This window comes from Gavia stellata, chromosome 10 (genome assembly GCF_030936135.1).
Source record: "Gavia stellata isolate bGavSte3 chromosome 10, bGavSte3.hap2, whole genome shotgun sequence".
NCBI classification, from domain to species: Eukaryota; Metazoa; Chordata; class Aves; order Gaviiformes; family Gaviidae; genus Gavia; species Gavia stellata.
Window position 1 is genome coordinate 27021660 of NC_082603.1, and position 19440 is coordinate 27041099.

At 42.7% G+C, this 19440-nt stretch overlaps 1 protein-coding gene across 1 annotated transcript in view; it reads right to left on the minus strand.

The window, feature by feature from the left end:
- Nucleotides 1–3154: 3154 nt before the first annotated feature.
- TRABD2B (TraB domain containing 2B) overlaps nucleotides 3155–19440 on the minus strand; it is a 293689-nt gene continuing 277403 nt past the window's right edge. Inside the window, exon 7 of the mRNA XM_059822056.1 lies at nucleotides 3155–3463. Coding sequence (XP_059678039.1) covers nucleotides 3241–3463 — 223 coding nt within the window. The 3' untranslated portion in view covers nucleotides 3155–3240. The remainder of the gene's footprint in view (nucleotides 3464–19440) is intronic.

A 19440-nucleotide genomic window follows, 5' to 3' on the forward strand; every position in this document is an offset into this window, starting at 1 on the left:
GAAATATTTGCTTAAAGAACTTTGCTGAAGTCATTCATGTGGGGTTCCTGAGCTAGGATCTATGGGAAGCTGCTTAATCTTATATTTACTGTAAGTTGTGTCTTCTCCCCTAACCAGAGGAAGCTCAGATGACTGAGTGAGCTAGATGTTTTTAGCTGGCAGAAGTCAAGTGTGTGGACCCCAAAACCAGGAGACACTTTGCTTTGACACCTGCACTGCAGTGTGACAAACGTGGGGCACCAGCGCAAAGGAAATTTGGTGAGCTGCAGTAACATCCATTCATTTCATGGGAATTACAGACAAAATGCCAGGAAATGCAAATACATCGAAACATACTTTGATAGCCAAGCTATTTACATACTGTGCTATCCAAACATACCATGATATCTGAGCTAATGAATATTGAACATTACTGTCCAGTGGAGGAGTGACTCAGAGAAAAACCTTATCCGTGACAAACGGAGTGACTATTCTGTGCAGTATAATGACAGTTGTGAGTGTGCAGATATCTGTGTGCTCTAATAGTCAAAAAAGCTCCAGAAGCTTACAGAGGAAGCCACAGGTTGGGAAACTGTAGAACTGTAATTTCTAGTCTTGGTCCTATTGGTGGTTTTCCTTACAGTCTTGGACAAGTTGTTTCTGTTTTCTGGTCTTTCTCCCTCCCTTATCTTTATGTGGTCTTTTCCATTTATAATGTAAGTTTTCCAACACCTAGAATTATTTCTGGGATGGTACCACAGAATAATTTCTGGATTTGATCAGATTACAACAACTACAATTCAATGGGTTTTGGTTCATTGGCTGTTCACTTTTACTATGTAACTTATCATCACCCTTAAGATTTGCCTACCTTATTTCCAGTTCCACTTTTGTAAATAAGACATTATAATTCAGTTCTGATCTCTGTCTTGAATACAGAAGGAGAACCAATCATCTTTTTAAATGCATTAAGGTTGAATTTGAAGGTCTGATAAGCCATTGTATTAAAATGAAGGGATTTCTAGGGTAATAACTCAAATAAAACCATAATGAAAATTCTCAAAATATGTTTCCAATATCCAGCCCCATGCAATAAATATTATGCAAGGTGAATGGCTTCAGTCCAAAACTAACATCTCTAATCTTCTGCTAGCCAAAATACACAATATAAAAGTATGCACAGGGCGTGCTCGAGCTCACATTTGGGGCAAAGCTCAAAGTTTTCCATTCAGCCTTATCAACTGTTGTGCTTGAAAAAAATAAGGGTAGCTTACAGCACCGTCTGCTGTACCCACTTAAATTGACCACAAATCTACACAACCTTATGTCAAAAGTAGAGCAAACGCTGGAGCTCATGGTGTGCAGTAAGTCAAAAAGAAGTTATCTGTGTTCTCCCTGGCCTTTGCATGGCAATGGGTTGGGATGCATGATGGAAAAGCTCAGAATTTCATCATGGTTTCAAATAAAACTATATGCCTTTTGCAGTCTAATTATTTCCTAACCTACTTTCCTGAATTAACTGGTACAATGACAAACAAACCATGAATCCTAAACTATCTCTCACTGCAGAGACTTGAAGATTGCATGGAATGATCCCTCCAGTCCTGGAGACCATGCTGTAGGGCTGGTGGGAAAGTGACATGACTCTTTTCAGTCAGACTTTTATCAGTATTATTATTATAATCATTATAATCTGATATTTTTTCAAGGTGAAGAAGCACTGCTTTTTTGTAAATAAAAGCTTGCATTGCATTTTTCTGGTTTTTGAGTCTTCTTTTTTAACTAAGATGTTTTCATCACATATTTTGGATTTTTGGTTTGTAGATGACTTAGAAAGAAAAAAACTACTTCAACCAAAATTAATTTTCTGGTTGAAACTCTTGTAGCCAAAGGGATTTTTCGTCATGTTTTGTTGGGGGAAAAAAATCAACATGCATTATTAAACTTAGTAGTTTTTAAGACAGACATGTTTTTTCTCCCATAGATGTTGTTCATCGCATTCATGAAAAGCAGCTGCTTGGATAGGGAGTAAATTTTTCAGTGAGTGTAGGGTGTCATAATGTTTCCATCCAAGTAAACAGAAGTACCATAGTCTACAAACGGAGGAACATTCTGTACGTTTTCATGACACAGGGGTTAATTTGCTTCCTGTGGTATTGAACAGATTTTGGACAAGCCATAATTCAGCATGGAGATTCCAGCTCCAAGCATCACAATAGCAAGACGAAGAGGAATTTGTAGATGTTTTTTGCCCTCCAAGTTGTCCATTTGCATTAACACAACTGATACAATGAAGTTCTATACATTAACAGGATGCTACATCTTTATAGCCTATAGACAGACCAAGTTCTGTTCTCATTTACGCTGAGAAAGGTTGTAGACTTGTGTTTATATCAGATGAGGGAGAGAAGTAAATAATTCCAGTGGGATTATTCCAGACTTCAAAAGCAATTTTTTATTAAGAAAAAGCTAACTTAATTTGCATTAGCTAATGAATTAATCCCAGGGTAAAGAGGGAAATTGGTAATTTCCAAAGAAGTTAAATAGTTTAGTTAAAGACAACAGGGGAACTTGGAGGGTTATCTTGACTAATGACTTACTAAGTCATATAAAAATAACTGGGATTTTACATTGTAGCAGCTAACTTCAGTTAAGAATGCACCTACTTTTCTAATGGGCATGGGCCACAGAGAGCAGGATCTGCTTTATTCAGTGTAAGCTATGCTAATGAGATAAAAAATGTAAAATAAAGAAGGTCAGCAGAAATGTACTTATTGGACGGTTGCTGTAAAAAGTAATGGTTAAAGAAACAAAGAAGCCATTCATTTGGTGTCATTTCAGACATTTGCAGAGTTGTCAGTTAGAAAACAAATATAGAAAATATTAATTTATCTGTTTCACCATCGCTACTGATTAATAGGGATGTTATTAACATATACAACAAGAAAAATAAGTTTACCAGTCGAATAAATACATTTTTTCTTTTTCTTTTTTTTTTCTTTATATGAACATGTATATTTTACAAAACCCCATAGCACTATGGGAAATAAAGATCCTTCTACAAAAAGAAGATGTAAGTCAGTGTTACAATAAAGCTTTAGAGTTTCAAAATGTATCTGGGCAAAGAGACAAAATCAGCTAGAAGGCACTACTGATTCACTGAGAAGGTCCAGCTTGTAACTGTTGTTGTCTTAACCTCCAACTCGTTCATAAATTATCTCTCTTCTCTATTCCAAGGGATTGCACGTAATACTAATGTGGTCAGGAAGGCTGCAGTAGATTCAGGAGGAAAGAAGCTATGGCCACGCAGAGAGGAGAAGTTATTGATGGCCATAAAAGGCTGGCTGAAGCCGAGCTTGTAGGCTGAGGCTGGGATGGGCGATCGGAACGCGGTCTCTGATCCAGCCGGTTTGAAATCCAAATGGGAGGTTTGACTGTGATGTAGCCATTGGTTATCCTGATATAGGAAGGCAACGTGGTGGTGCTAAAAGAAAACACAAGAGAAGGAAATTACACAGGAGAATCCTTATCTCTACTCTGCGAGCTGTCATCCTACGCGGTAGTAACAACAGCAATGACAATTGCAATTATTATTATTATTGTTTGCATGCATTAGACATTCCCCAGGGGCTGGTAAGTGTGATGGTCCAGAAACAGCTCTGATTCAGGATGTCCCTCAGCTTCCTGCTGCTGGTAGAATGTAATCGAAGCAAGGATCACTCTTGATCTATCTAGTTCATTGCACTCATTTTTTTAAGCATACACTAAGGGCCAGCATGAGAGACTGCGATAGATGTATCTTTGGGCTGACCGAGGATGACACCATTCTTACATTCTTAGGCACCTTCTTGCCACCAAAGATCTCAAAATTTGCCATGTCTCAGAGACGTGTCTTACCCACCGTGGACTGGATACTAAGTCCAGGAGGGGCCACAAAACATGTCCTTCCCCTGTTTCACAAGCCATAAAGAATTTCCCGGGATCCCCTTACACATCTGATAACCTTGAGCACAGGAGACCAAGCAGCTTCATTTCTTTTCCTGGCTTTAAGACATTTTGGATCAAATCACAATGCCGAAACCAGACTCACTGTGAAGTTTCCCTGTCTGTGGCTTTGCCTCAATAGCAGTGTGATTGCTTATTGATTGTAGCTTGAGTTAGTACTTTGATTTGAATGGGCAGGTTGGAATTCATCATGATTCCCATGACACTGAAGGTCAAAAAGGTCCATTTACAATTGATTTGGAAGTTTCAAGTCGTAATCTCCATTTCATAAAATGCTTCCAGTGCATCCATTGTTGGATGATCCATAATCCACCAGTTGTAACAGAGCAGCACAACTGAGCATGCAGACTGTGCAAGGTGGATTCTGGACTTAAAACCAAGGCATTCTGCTGTGCAGCAAGGAGAAAAAGGACAAGTTCCCCTGAAAGCAACATGTGACACTAATACTGCAGATTCACTGAGGTACTTTTTAAATATTCCATAAAGGGGATTTGAAGACACTGAAAATGACTGTCAAATAATTTTTTTACAGGGTAAGAAGCTATGCAGTCCTATAAATATTTAGCTACAGTATCCGAGATCTTGACCTTGGAAGAAAAAGGCTGTGTCTTGCATGCTATCAGATAAAAGGAACAATACCTCCAGATTCATGCACAGAGCTAGAATTTAGTAGCACTGAAGGCTTTTGTCTTTTTCTGTCTAAGAAATAACAAGATAGCTTTTAGCTCAGACGCTTCAAATGTGTTGAGTCAATCACAAACTGAGAAGATCAGAGTCCACCCAGAAGAGGACACTGGTTAACACACATGCAGGTTAACATCAAATCCAATAAACAATCACTGCACATTACACTTCACCCCGGGTTTTGGGATAGTTAATTTCAGTTCCTCCCTCATCGTTTATGCTGTCACCACATCTTCTGTGTGGGATAGTTGTTCTGTAGCTGGAAGTGATCTTAACTAATGTACAATGAATTAAAGCAAAAAGAAAAGGCAGTCTAGAATTAAAGACATGGGAATTGCTTCATGGGAGCAGATAATCCATCTCACCAGTATTAGGGCTTTGACACTGAGAAGTGGTGCTCGTTCCAGAGGAACAAACTGCTGTAAATAGAGAATTCTGAAATCAAGCCTTGCTGGAGAAAGCTCTTATCTAAATTCCCATGTTGAGTGGTTGGTTTATGTCTTGAACTGATGACACAAGACACATAGCTTTAGAGCTTCTGCTATATTGCATCAAAACCACTGCAGTCACTTAATACAAAGAGTTGATCTGGGATAAGCTAATGCTGCTGTTTCAAATTTGTCCAGCTTTTTTGAGCAGTTAATTTAGTGCTGGCAAGAACAATACCAGATTAGGCACTGTCTTTCCAAGCTCCTGTAATATACGTAGCATCAAGTATGAATGGCCTTCCCACAGAGAATACAAAGCATCATTAAAGCATGCTTCTGACAAAACTAGGTACTACACGCTCTGAGTAATTCAACAGAAATGCAGTCATGCTCCAACTTCTGATCCAGATCTCATTTATCCTGTTGAGTGATGCTGTGGTGCACAGATCTGGCAACACTGACAGGGGGATCACAATTTTGGGTTTTTTCCCCTGCAGCAGTTTTCCCTAAGGTAAGTATGGGTAGGTGCTTGTACTCATCTTTTGGATACTGTTTGTCACTTTACAGACCTACACAATTTAGCCCTAAATTAAATTTTAAACTGCAAGAGGGGTCTGTTTTTAAATTTTAAAAACATTGCCAAAATGCCATTCAGACTTGCAGTTTGGGTGTATCCTGCTCCTGACACATTCTATGGGCTTGATCCTCCCGTGAGATTAAAATGTCCCTTGCGCAAACTGTCTTTCTGCACCTCAGGGACATATTGTGTGAGATGTCCGGTGGGGGACACAGGCTGGCCAGGGAACCTGCGAAAGAATCACAAGCCCATTCATCAGCCTACTCCATCTAAGGGATTCCTAAAGCAGCCTTAAATCAACATTTTACATTTCTGTATGATGTTTCTATTTCCTAGTAAACTGCCAGTGTTTTGTTGGGTTTTTGTTGATTTTTTTTTTCTCCCTTGAAGACAGGTATTTTTTGGGAAAAAAGACCCCTACAGTTTACTTAAAATCCCAGGGTTTCCTGTCAAAAGACCTGAGAATTTTTGACCACTCTTCTCCTCAGTCAGCGAGGTCATTTTCTGTTTTCAAGACATTAGATTTCTCTAAAGGCTTCCTTGTTAAGATAAATACTGTTAGGTGGGTTGTTTGTTTTTAAAAAATCCTTAAGTACTTTACAAGAGAAGAACAGTGCACTTCCATTAATGTGTACAAAGCATGCTAATAGCAAATGAATCACAGTTTATCCATATAAGATATTTTCTTAAATGCAACTTTACTTCTAGCATGCGAGCCGACTGCCAAGGTGGTTTAGGGATATTTAACGAGAATGATCCCTTTTACCAAATGCTACAAAACTCCTTGTAAAATCTCCAATTTTGTAAGCAGGCTGTTTCTGTAGTGAATGGGGAGAGAAACCTCTCCAGAAGGTGGTCCACCTCATTCCAGCGCAGGTCTCCAGGGAGTACTTACTCTTGCTGGGGGTCTTTCTCTTCCTAGGGGTTACAGAGGGGCCCTAGACAGCCAGGTTAGCTTACAGCCTCCTCTTAGAGGTGGCCCTGGCATCAGGAGATGACTTCTCCAAGCTCCCCCTGAACATGTTTGCATGTGCACATAGGATCTCACTGACCCTCAGACCTTCCCTAAGGACGAAAGCAGCAGCAGAGTCCCCTGAACTCAACTGGAAACTTGCCACTGTCCTCAGGGAGGTTTTGATCATTCCTGAAATGTACATAGAAAATCATAAAAATGAATCACAGATCTGAGGGATAATCATCTAAATTATTATCACGCCTTCTCTTGCCAGCCCAGGATATTCTGTATTTGAGTCTTTTGTGTCTGATAAAAATGTCCTTAATAAAACATTCCACATCATCTGTAGTAAACAGGCAACACTGGCTCCACTGTTCATACCTCTCTTTTTTGCTTCTGTGTATGGGATTGTTTTAAAAATTTGGAATACTCCAGGTATCTGTTAGCCAAATGACCTGCGGTATCATATTCATGAGCTTGTACTTTTGATCAGATAATAGGGCAGTTTTTCAAATCAGTGCATTAGTCATACATTGTCTTACCATCATTAGAACGTGTAAAACTTTCCCAAAAAATGGGGCCCCGGGCACAGGCTTTGTGAACAGACCCTACTGAATCTAATTACATGATTCAAGCCCTCTGCACTGGGGGCATGCTGAAGCACCTCAATGATTTGGGAGCATTTTAAAATGGAAAAATAAAACAAACACACATGCAACCCTTTGCGGGAATTTCTGTTCTGGTTTAGCTTGTAAGGACTTTGCAAGGAGCTTACAAACTAATTTTTAGCGTGACTTGGTTTATCCACATAAGCGGGGCTCATCTGACCGCATGTGACACCACAGCAGAATGACAGAAGATAGGACCAGGAGGCACTTTCTGGGCCATCTGTCCCAAAGACAGGAACAAGATCTAAACCCCTCCTGACATTTATGTCTAATCCACTCTCAGAAAAACTCTACAGTGATAGCAATTCCAGAGTCTCTGCAGACATCTATTCCAGCATTTCACCATTCCTGACGTCAAGAATTACTACCTAATGTTTCACCAGATCTTCCTTGCTACAGCGCAAGTTCGTGACTTCTCCTGTCCCCATGGACAGGTTCACTCCTTTCCTCTTCTCAGCAGCCTTTCACATGTTTTGAAGACTTAACCATGCTTTACCTCAGCCTTCTGTCTTTTAAACCAACAATTCCCTCCACCTTTCTCTGCAAGTCCTCAGGTGCTCTCCTGCCATCCTTTCTTCTACTCTCCCCTGGCTCTGCCTAGTTGATCTGTGTATTCTCTGGAGTGAGATGCCCAAAACTGTAAACAGTAGGTCTAGCTGAGATATTGCCAGCCCTACGCTTTGTGCAGTAGGTACCACTGCTTCTTTATTTGCAAAGCAAAAGAAAGTGCACAAACAATATGCCATCTGTAGGAAGATGGTCTTTTCACTACTTTTTGTCCCCAAAGTAAGTCCAAACCACCTTTATGGTCCTAGTAACTGTCCTGAAGCTGATGGGAAATTGATGGTGCTCCGAGGCGTTGAGGACCAATGGAATTATGGTGATATTTCTATGCGTTTTTAATCTGCTGCCATGCCTCGGTCCCAACACGGTTTCTGTTCAGGGTGGAGGAAGTGACCGTTTTAAGCATAACTTACAAAGTTATGGATCAAAGGAACTATATAAACACATGACAACTATTTTTAATAAATGTAAACAAATGTAGACTCAGACAGTCTTTCTTAGAATAGCATCTGATGAAAGAAGCTTATCAAGACAATGTGCCAGCATAGATTGACCCCTGAAAAAATGCATGTTTCAATTGAAAACCTAAAGAGCTAGTAAATTGAAAGAAATTTTTTGAGTAAATACAATACTGTCTGTTTTGCATTTGTGATTTGATGTTAACCTTATGATGGCTAGGTTTTTTTTAAGTGATATTAAGCATATGCTTCCTGTTTCTTTTCAAACAAATTTTGCTCTATTTTTTTCCTTTTCCTTTAATGAACAGATGTGAAAGGAGTTGATCACGTTATTTTTCTGGTGATCAGAAATAATGTTCTGCTAGTGAAGACAATTATTCTTGGAACTAACCAGACCTATTTATGTCACCAAAATTTATTAATCAAGATTTGAAAAATACATCTGCTTAAAGCGCTGGGACCAACCCGTTGCAGTATGTAAACAAGCTGACTGGCAAGAAGTCTGACCACACGTTTGAAAGAAAAGAATCGGTGCTCAACCAAGAGGAAAAAAGAGTACGTTGGGGGAAAAAAAAAATCACACTAGAAAAAAATCACACTAGAAAAAAAATCACACTAGAAAGTCAGAAGGAGTTAACTGTGAAGACCACTAGAGTAACCTCTTAAAGGGAATGTGAAGCCCACCATCTCCTGAAATTGTTATATTAGTATTTGATGTGTTTCTGGAAGGGATTCTTTAGATCAGCATAGACTCTGTTGCCCCCAAGCTTCATCTGTCTCTTCATCACTGCCTTCCTTACAGACACTGTTCTTCCAGCCTGACGGATAAATCCTGCAAGATGCTGAGTCTCCTGGTCCCAAACTAGCAGGACGCTAAGCACTGCAAGCACACGAGTGCTCCCAGCAAGGCTAGTATTCACATACCTACAACTCAGCACATCCTAAAGCCCTTTGTGGGATCAAGGCCAAGAGCTCATGCTTTCGTAAGGTTCAGTTCATTAAAAAAAAAAATAATAATCCAACCTGGATCTGATTAAGGAATCCAGTTTTGGTCGAGAGGAGGCCACTACTTATTTGCAGTAGTGTAGTAAACTGCCTTTGCATGTCTGAATGAGTAAGCAATATCACACACCGGTTTGTGGCCAACAGGGAAGACAGGGGATGAGCCAAAGAAAGAGCCTTATCTCTACTATTTTCCCTTTACCCCAAGGTTATTTGGAGCCCAGATCTTTTGCCATTTTTCCACAGTGCAAGCATCCACCCTCTCTGCGAGCAGCACAGTCGTCGAGTCGCGAGGCGGCAGCTGCAGCCATGCTATCAACAGAGGGGTTAGGCAACAACATCAGGAGCATTTCAACAACCCGTCGCTGTTGATCTGAGCTTTCCTTCTGACGAGACTCAAATGGGAACCATCTTTCCACCTGAGAGGAATGTCAAGCTCTGATCCAGTCTTATTTCAATGCTCTGGCTCCTCTAGAGACTGACAGCGAGCAATTCCCCTCCTTGAAGCAGGCACCTGTGAGCCTCTGACCCCGGTGCAGAGGCAAAGGGCAATGCATGTCCGCTGATAGAGGTCTATTCCCCCAGCCCTGCTCTTATGGCTTATCTCTAGGAGAAAGAAGAGGATATCGAGGAAAAAGAGGGAAAGGGAAGCACAAGTTTCACCAGGCATTGGCTCTGAAAGGACAGAAAGCCATGAACAAGCATGCTGGGACCCGGAGCCACACTGTCACTGTGTGCTGAAGCGTAGGAAGAGTGGCGGTGGGGAGCAGGACACTGCACACAAGGATGGGATGCTTGGGGGACGAAGGGAAGTAATGTGAGGCACCTTCACTTCCTGAACGAACAGGACCAAGGCTGTTAGCAGCACCTGCAGAAGATCACCAAGGAGAACCACAGGCAGTCCTTCAGATGCCCTGGCCTTTAATAGGATTTAAAGGGTGGGATTAATTGTAGCTATGTCAGATGCAGGCTTGTAGTTGGAGCTATTCAACTGTGTTCCCGCTACAGTTTGTGGGAACAAGATGTCTCCAGAGGACAATCCTTTCCCTGCCAAAGGCATGTCTCTAAGACAGGCAAGATGAGATGCTTCTGAAGATCTCTGTCTCTGGAATTCAGGTCTCCTGAACCCCAGCCAAGCTCTTGCCCCAGTGAGGGCTTTGACTGGTAAGGATGGGTTCCTAAACTGGGATGGGGCCGCAGGGTGGGGAAGAGGAAAACTGCTGATGCTGCAGCACAAAAAGCAGCAGCTGATGGGGATGCAGCTCCGCTCCACGGTCCTGTAGTGGCTCCCCAACAACAGGCACGGCAGGGCTGCAGCCTGTTGTCCCCTCTTTGTGGTCTTGGCTCTGAAGTTTGACATGAAGGAGGAGAAGGTGGCTTGCTTGGATCAGGGTCTCCAGGGAGGCCATGATGGTGTAAGCAGGAGGAGGCTCAATGTTGAAAAGCAGCTCAAATGCCTCAGGTGCATTTTTGGCCCCCTCTCTGGATGAGCCATGGGCTAGAAGCCAGGAGATTTGGGTTTTATCCCTGTGTCACCCACCAAGGAACCATAAAAACCTCGTTAAATCACTTTATTTCTATTACTCCCCTGACTCTGATCTGAGTCAAGACCTTGAAGTGTTAGTGTGACACCACCGGCATTAACCCAACGTGAAGCATTCTGCAGGCTCTCACTGTGATTTGCAGATCCCAACTGCCCAGGCCAAAATACCACCCCAATGACAAATTCAGCCCCAGAGTGTCACTGACCTGCAGCGAGGCTGAGCACTACAGGGGCATCCTAAAGCCACAGGTGGGTCACGTTGTTAAGGCAAAGGCGGTGGGGCCAGAGGAGGGGACGGGATGGGACAGGAAGGGACAGGGGCAATGGGGACTGCTGCATCAGAGACAGGGGAAGAGGAGGAGAGGAGTTTGCTGTCACAGCAATGCAGCCTGAGGGTCCACTGGGCATGGGGACACAGTGATGCAAAAGTGGACACGAGGATGCATTAAGCAGGTAGGGAAGGAGCCGGTGAGAAACAACTCCAGCATAGTCCGAGGGCCCTTTTCTGAAGTGAACTTTCAGCATGTGGGAAAGTTTCCTGCACCTCACACTCAGGTTTAGCTTTCCCCCATCCCCAGAGAAGACTGCATATGGCCCTTTTCAACCGCCTGCCCTGAAATCCTTCAGGAAAACCCTGCAAGTACGAATCCTGCACCCACACATGTGGCAGCAGCAGAATCAGGCCCGCCGCTCCTTTCCAGACAACTGCAGAATGGTGTAAAAACACAGAACGTTGTAAAAACCAATAACCTTTGAAGCACACCCTCTGAGTAATTACCCCATTCCCATCTAATGACTTAAAGATGTTATATTCCTCTCTGATTTGGCAACAACAAAGATTTCGACCTTATTAAAACCAGCCTGTCAGGAAACTACATGTCATCCTTTAAAAAAAGAAAAAAAAGGAAAAAAAAAGAGGAAAAAAAAATGAAATGAAATTCTTTAAAATCCCTGTGAACAATAATTCAAGATACTGTAGCTGAAGACCCATGATTTGTTGTAGAGTGTCTGGGTGGTCCCGAGGCAGGAGATGACAACATTAGCTCTTTCCTTTGCCCTTCTAAGAAATGCTTTGATGATTCTCTAATATCCTAAGAATATCCCCCCGTGATTCTGCACTGGGACGAGGCAATCACAGAGCTGGGATAATGCATCCCAGTTTTACCCAGGGCCTGGTCCTTGCAAAGAGGGGATAGCTCACAGCCCTTTCTGCACAGACATCTGAGCCAGGATGTGTTCATGATAGTCTAAATAGTGATGTGGGCTCAAAAACATCCACAAACTCACCCCCACCCACTGCACACATCTGGCTTTGTACCTGATTTGTATGCGCAATTAAGGCGCTCATGACGGCTCAAATAACCAAGTTCTTGTTTCACTGGTCCTTGGACAGCCAATGATTGCGGTTTTTACAGCCAAAGTAAGCAAGAACATCAAGGGTGCAAACACAGATGGGCTTAGTATTGTAAAAATCGTGCCAGTGATGCAATCTGTGAAGATTTCTGGGCAACCTGCTGATACACAACACGTAAAGAGTTCATTTGATAGTGCTGCGATCAGGTGGTTTTGAACCAAAACCCATGCAGGAGCAGAATATCTATCTTTTGACTGTAATTTGCAAACTGCCTGCTCTCACCAATACAGCCCCACATGCAAAATGATTTGCATTTTTGGGGTGGTCAAAATCATACTCCATATTTTATGTCTTGGGCTCAACCTTTCAATTAATTAGAACCTGAGTGACTCGGTCTGCCCTCTCCTATGTGCACTCAAGTGTTTGTTTGGCATTGTGTGGGCCCTATGGCTCAAATATTTTTTGCAGATGCACAGAATTAACCATGGATGTTTAGATGTGCTTGGGGAACACATACATTCATAAAGATGTATATATTTGACCCTGTCACTTTCTTGTTAAACACTGTAAAAGATACTGACTTTCCCCTCCAGATTTTAAAATGATTTAGAAGAGGCAGTAGTGGCGAAATACCTAAAACATCCTGTCAAATTAAGTATTTTCTCCAAGACTGTTCTCTAAGACACACAATTATTTCAGCTAAGAAGATGCCTGTGCAATGTATTAAGGAACAGAATGAACAACCAAAATATAAACTGGCTTGAATGGATGTCCAATATACTGCACTTTTCCATTTGATTTTGATTTTCTTTTTCCTTCTCCCTGTTCTTTTTCCATCTCCACCTAACAGTTTTTCTCTCCGCTTAGCCTGTATCACATTTTTCTCTCTAATTCACTGGGCTCACTTTCCTGCTCACTGCTTGTATTTTTCCAGAGTCTCTCTTAGTAAGAATAATTAAGGTTGGGTCAGGTCTTTGAACTGGTTATTTGGAGCACTATTGAATTCAAGCTTGTTCCACTGAACAAAAGCACTGGCTTCTTTTTCTTTCCAAGAGACTCACTCTCAAAATAAAAAAAGATTCATAGGCATATCTACCAGGCAGAAATGCCAAGGACGTTAAATCACTGCATTGCCCACAAAGCTTGGTTTCCTCCTGCTGCTTGCAAAGCTACTACGATGATACCCGCCACAGCATAAACTCCTTCTCCCCAAGCACTTCCAAACCCTCTGAAAGTCCGGAGATGCCACCAGTGGCTCACAAAAAGATGGCTGCTGGCCTGCAAGGCTGGAAAGGCTGCAAAAGCTTTCCCTGCCGGGTGTCATAACTGGGACCCTACAGTGTCTCTGCAGAACTGAGCTTTTGTGAGCATGGTCTGCACCACGTCTCTCCACAGTACTGCTACGTGAGGCATCCTTGACACCCAGCAGCTCACAGGCAATAGGCTTGGCTCCCTTGCCTTCCAGCGTAGCGGGCTCAGACCTCAGGTATAATGCTTACTTTGTTCAGTTAAGTTATTCAGGAATTGTAAAGAGGAGATCTGAGTGAAATTGGAATTTGGCCTGGCATTTTCATAATTGCAGGAACCCAGCTTTTATAGCATTAAAACCATATGAATTTAAATAAATCCTACTTCTTCTTGATCCCAGTGAGTAACTGAACTTAGACCACAGCTGCCCTTTGGGGTCCTGCTGGGTTTTCAGCACGCAGCGCAGCCCGTGCTGCCGGGAGCGTCAGGGAATCAAATTTCTTCCCCTTCGACTCTACAATGAATCTGTCGTCTTAGATAAACCCACTACCACTGTATAAGCGTGGTTAAACCCCTCTTATAAACCAACTGCCCACCAAAACAGTAATGTCATCTTCATCCCTGTCACGCCTTTCTTCACTTAATTTCACAGGGCTTGAAACTCACTAGTCAGAAGGGGAATAGCAGAACCAAAAATAAATCCCGTATCTCTTACCCTTTTCCTTTGGGCTAGCATTGACAGTGCTGTGTGTTTGCATTCCCACTGAATTTTAAAGACATTTCTTCTTCTTCACGGTAACTCAAGTGCCTTCACTGGAAGATGAAGTTTTTTACGTTTTATGGATTTTATGTAGCTCTGCTAAGCCTGGAGCTTTACCTTGAGGAACAGCAGGTTTGCAGTCTTTTGGGGCTCAGATACTGCTAGATATGAAGGTCACTCAAATATATACAGTAAGTCCAACTTAGGGTTGCAGCATTTGAGATGAAGGTTTGTGCTGGCTTTTTGAAGGCCAGTGGTCTCTTCATCACATCTGCATACCACTGGGGCAGAGAGGCAGACAGCCATTAACACAGCAAGTGGTGTCCTTTCAGAGGTCCCATTTTCAACCCAAACCCAGCTTTTGAGGTGACTCTATTAACTTTTCTCCCTGATGGGTGCAGTGCAAGGAGCAGCCATGGCACGGACGGGTCTCTGCTGCTTCCATAGCCTGAGCAGTGGGGAAACGTCTTGCTCCTGACCCCAACAGGGGCTTCAAACCTCCTGTGCATGGGGGTCCAACCTCCCCGCAGGGTCAGTGCTGGCTGTACCAGTCTAGGGAGCAATTCAGTTCGCTCCGAAGAAGAAGGAAACTGCCACATTTTGTCAGCCGAGTCGTGCTGTAAGTTAGGAGTCTGAATGTGAATGCTGGCCAACCTCCCCCTCGACAGGGAAAACACAACACTTGCTAAAGGAAAAACCTCTGTATCAAGAATCGCAATTTAGGGAGCGCAGGTGCTTTACTACCCACTTCTGCGTTTAACGAATCCAACTCCCCCTGGGCATGAGCCCGCTCAGCACTTCTTACAGTGTCTGCAACTGCAGTCAGCCTTGCAAGTTTAACACAAACCACACTCTTCACCCACCCCAAACAGCAGGGTAAAAGCGCTACTGTGTATTGAATTTTCTCTGCCTGTTAAACCAGAAAACTTATTTTTCAGCTGAGTGAACGTGAAGAGTTCTGTAGAGCTGTGTTAAAGTGCATTTCAGATTTAGAGGAATTCCCTTTACCTGAGGATACTCAGTGCATTTTCCCTTCTTATCTGTTTGATAGGAGCCAGAAATGCGTTGTTTTTTTCTTTGTGTGCGATAGACGATATGCCATGAGGAGTCATAGTTAAAGGCTCCAAGGAGCCAATCCTCAGAACATCTGGCTAGTGAAAGCCCTGGATATGGAAAATATAAATGTCAAGGCTCATATTTATAAATTGGAAGGGCCATGACGACATCTGCTAACAAGCTTTCTTCCAGAGCCCATTTGCTGTACATGGTTATTCACAGGCAACAATAAACATGTGCATGGATCACATGCGCGGTCTGCCCTTCCTTTCAGTCGCGGAAGGAACACACGCTCCAATAACACACAAACGCTCTGTTCTCACAACACAGAAGTACAAGTGTTTGCAAACCTCACAGCAAAGCTCTTGCATACCAGATCACAGTGGGATACGCTGCTGGAACAGACTAAAAATAGCTGGAGAAAAAGCCTTGCATTAACACAGAAGACAGTCAAACTCACTTAGTGTTAACTCCTCCAGTGAAGTAAGCGCCCTCCTTTTTTGCCTTGCTCCACTGGAGACACTTTGTACTATAGGTCCAGTCCTGAAACCTTATTTTTATGACTGAGTAGTTGTGGATGGGAATCTCAAGACTTAAATAGTGTCTAACCTATTCAACCGTGGTAGCTTAATATTAACATTAACACAAGCTGTAGGTAAAAACCCCTTGCTTCTACATTTATACCCACAGACACCTTTTCTCCAGCTTAATGCCAACTGTAAGTGCATTTCTGATGCCTGAGAAATAAAAAAATGATCCAATGCATAAGCATTAAGGTTTTGCTAAGAACTTATTATTGTAGGTGTCTAGACCACAGTTCACCCCCAACAGGCCCCCAACACTCCTGTCACTGGCCACCATCACAGAGACTGCCCACGAGGCTACCAAGTTGTCAAGAGAAGGAAAAGCATCAGCAGAAGGAGCCTGGGCTGCTTTATGATACCCATGAATTTAGCAAATAATAAATGGAGCCAATGCTGACTGTCTTGTCCAGTCTGCAGTGTTCTTGGCCACACATACATCTGTATGAAAATGGTAGGAAAAGCAAAGAAGATGAAATAACGTGGAAGAGATCTACCTCCTGGTTAAAAAAATGAAGGATGCCTAACTATGCCTCCTACCTACTGCGGTCTGCAGTAATGCCAGATGGCAGACATGCTAACTACAGGTGAGACATGCCTTCATCTCAAAGAGGTTCTGCTGAAGACTGTAGGCTCCAAAAGCCCACAGTTTCATTGGCATGGACTGACTGCAAAGTGAAGTGCAGTGTTTGTAGGATCACAGCCTCCTGCAAGGTGAGCTCAGAGAGGTGGAGGTGAGTGCAGAGGTCTGGGGATGAAGATGGAGATGCGGGAGGGGTCCCTTCCTACTCCTTGCTCCAGTGTCCATGCCAAGCGCATGCAGCCAGAGTTAAAAAGGGCAGGTAGAAAGAGTATTGGAGAAAGAGAAAATTTAAGCAGAAAATGGAGAACCATGGAACTGAAAAGTTAACATCGTCCAAAATCAAGAGGAGTCCTGGCACTGAGTGAGGAAATGAGACTGCGCTGGCTGAGAAACAGTGGAACAAGTGGGGATGTGCATCACGGAGGAAGAGTTTATCTTAACTCAGCAGCTGCTCCTTCTTGAAATTGAATCCTAAGCAAACATTCTGTTTCTGCTGCATCAGACACATCTTAGGCGGCTTAACAAAGCCAGCAATGGCAGGGCTATGTTCAGCCCAAGTCAGAAATACGCCAAACTGGGGCAGATATAAATATGTAATATAGGCTGTCTTTACTCAACACATCCCAAATGAAAGGTAGAAAACAAGAAAGGAAGAGAAGGCTCTTAATAGGTTCCATAAAACATCTTGCATTGTACTTTCAATCTTAATCAGCATTGAGGAGGAAGGAGCAGAAAGTGCTCTTGGATATCCAGTGCTGAAAAATACCTCACTGTTAAAAAATCCTAGCTTTCGTGTGCTCCAATTTTGTTACTTGCTCGCCTTCAAAAATATGGATTTAATATTCATGATGGATTTAAATTTCAAGAAGATAGAATACCTAATGCATTACCAATAAAGAATTTAGTTTCGTGAAATAAAATTTAAATCTATATACAAATTATGTCTCTGTTTCCAAGAGATTTCCGTGTTCTTTATCTTTAATGATTTGATTTTCAGGTATTTATAGCTTTCATTAAAATAGGGTTTGCATACTGCTTCATATTAATTGTTCATACTGGTGGTGAGACACTTAAGCAATAGTGAAAGTAAACACGCAAGGCTTTTGCTTATGTTTTTTAAAGTTTATCTGTGCTTGTTTCATCACACAGTGGCAGCACGTTATAGAGAACAACAACAGAACAAAGTAAAAAATGCAGATCTTCTAGTGAGTCTAGCAGGTGAAAGTGTGGCTGCACATCTTTTCAGCCCCATCTGGAGGATAACAAATTAACTCTTTGACTTTACAAGGGAAAAGAAGTTATCACTCACAGCCAGCTGACAGGGAGGGTGTATTAGCACGGAGATGCTAGAGCTTTGGACACGAATGTCAGGACTTCCCGTCTGTTACTGCGATGCACCAGAGAGTTGTGTGCTGAGCCCAGGTTTCACAGCTTTAATTAATATGTTCTGTGCACTCTGACCAACCTGATAATCCAAGAAGCCTCAATAAAAAACATCTAAGGAGGGGAGGATATGTCATCACTGTATCATATGTTACAGTCAGGAGATTTACCTCTTATTTATACTGCACTGAGTTATTATACTGTGCTGTTATTTTACTTCCACTGGAGGGCTTGCGTACTTGGGGCTGTGCAAAGGGCATGATGAAAGAATTGGCAGCGTCAGTGCTTGTTTAAAGAAGGCATCAAGCCATCTGCTCATCTTAAAGGGGAATCAAATGGCAACAGTGAGAAACTATGAAGGGGAAAATGCAGTATTCCCCACGCTTTGGTCTCTGCTCAGGAGGAGCTGAGGACACCTTCACAGAAGCACGATTGCGTGTTCGAGAGAGGCATGCAACGTGGGGAGAGAGAAAGACCAACTGATGCACTGCTTCACTGCCCAAAATGTCTTCTTCTGGTCACTGTATATCCACCAGAGTTCATAAAAAACTGGGCAAACTTAGAGCAGATTTTAAGCCGGTTCAAGATAGAAAGGTTCAGCTTCCGCCGAGGAACCAGGAGGGAGCATTTGTCCAGGAGGTGTTTGAGACCACTCAGCGTGACAGAGCGGTCTTGTACCCAAGCTGTCAAACCATGAGATTTTTCTGCTGAGTAGATATTTGTACGCCATGCCCTGGAGACTGGGGCAGTCACTGACAGGGATTGTGATCATGAAAGTTTCCCGAGAAGGAAATCCTGCTGGGAGAACAGCGAAGGAAATGGTAGACAGAAGTGCTGGAGGAAAGCCAAGGGGCCACACAACACAGTTAAGCCCCAAACAGCAATGAGGTGTGACAAGAGAGGGAAGGTGGGACTCCAACACACCTACGCTCCCGCTGTTCCTGGCTGCTAGAGCGGTCCCTTTGGGAGACAGGTTCACTATAACAAGTTAGAAAGGTCCTGAAGCTGCATCCTCATCCTTGATTGAACACAGGGCAAATAAATGCAGTGGTGGCAACTGCTTACTCGGCTGCCCGGAGGCAGGCTGGAGAAGGGAGTGATGTCCCCTCCCCATGAGCATCAGTAGGCATGCACTCTCCAAGCAGTATCCTTACCATGGAGGCGGATAGAGTAATTTGAACAAACAAGGCCCCAGTGATGGAAATTTCAAGCTCAAAGCTACCATATGGAGGGAAATCATCTGACCGCAATTTACCTGTTAGACTTCAAAAGTGTCTAGCTCTCCTCTAAAGAAAAGCAGTCTTTTCTTTAATGAAGTTAAGTACTGTATTTCAGCACCGTGTGTTGTGAAAAGGAAGCAATTTGGATTCATTTACTGAAATTTACCTTTCAGATGCAGTTAAGTGAAATTAAAAGTTTGTCTGAGTTGACAGAGTTCTGTTTTACATCACTGCATTGTCTTGAAAGAAAGGATAACAGGCTAAGTGCTTAAATTCCATCCAAACTGATAAGGTTCACTCTATACAGCCACACTTAGTGCAGTTTATTACACATTGTCTCCCTTCATCCATCACTGGTATAACTTTTTTTTTTTTCCCCCTAAAATAGCTGT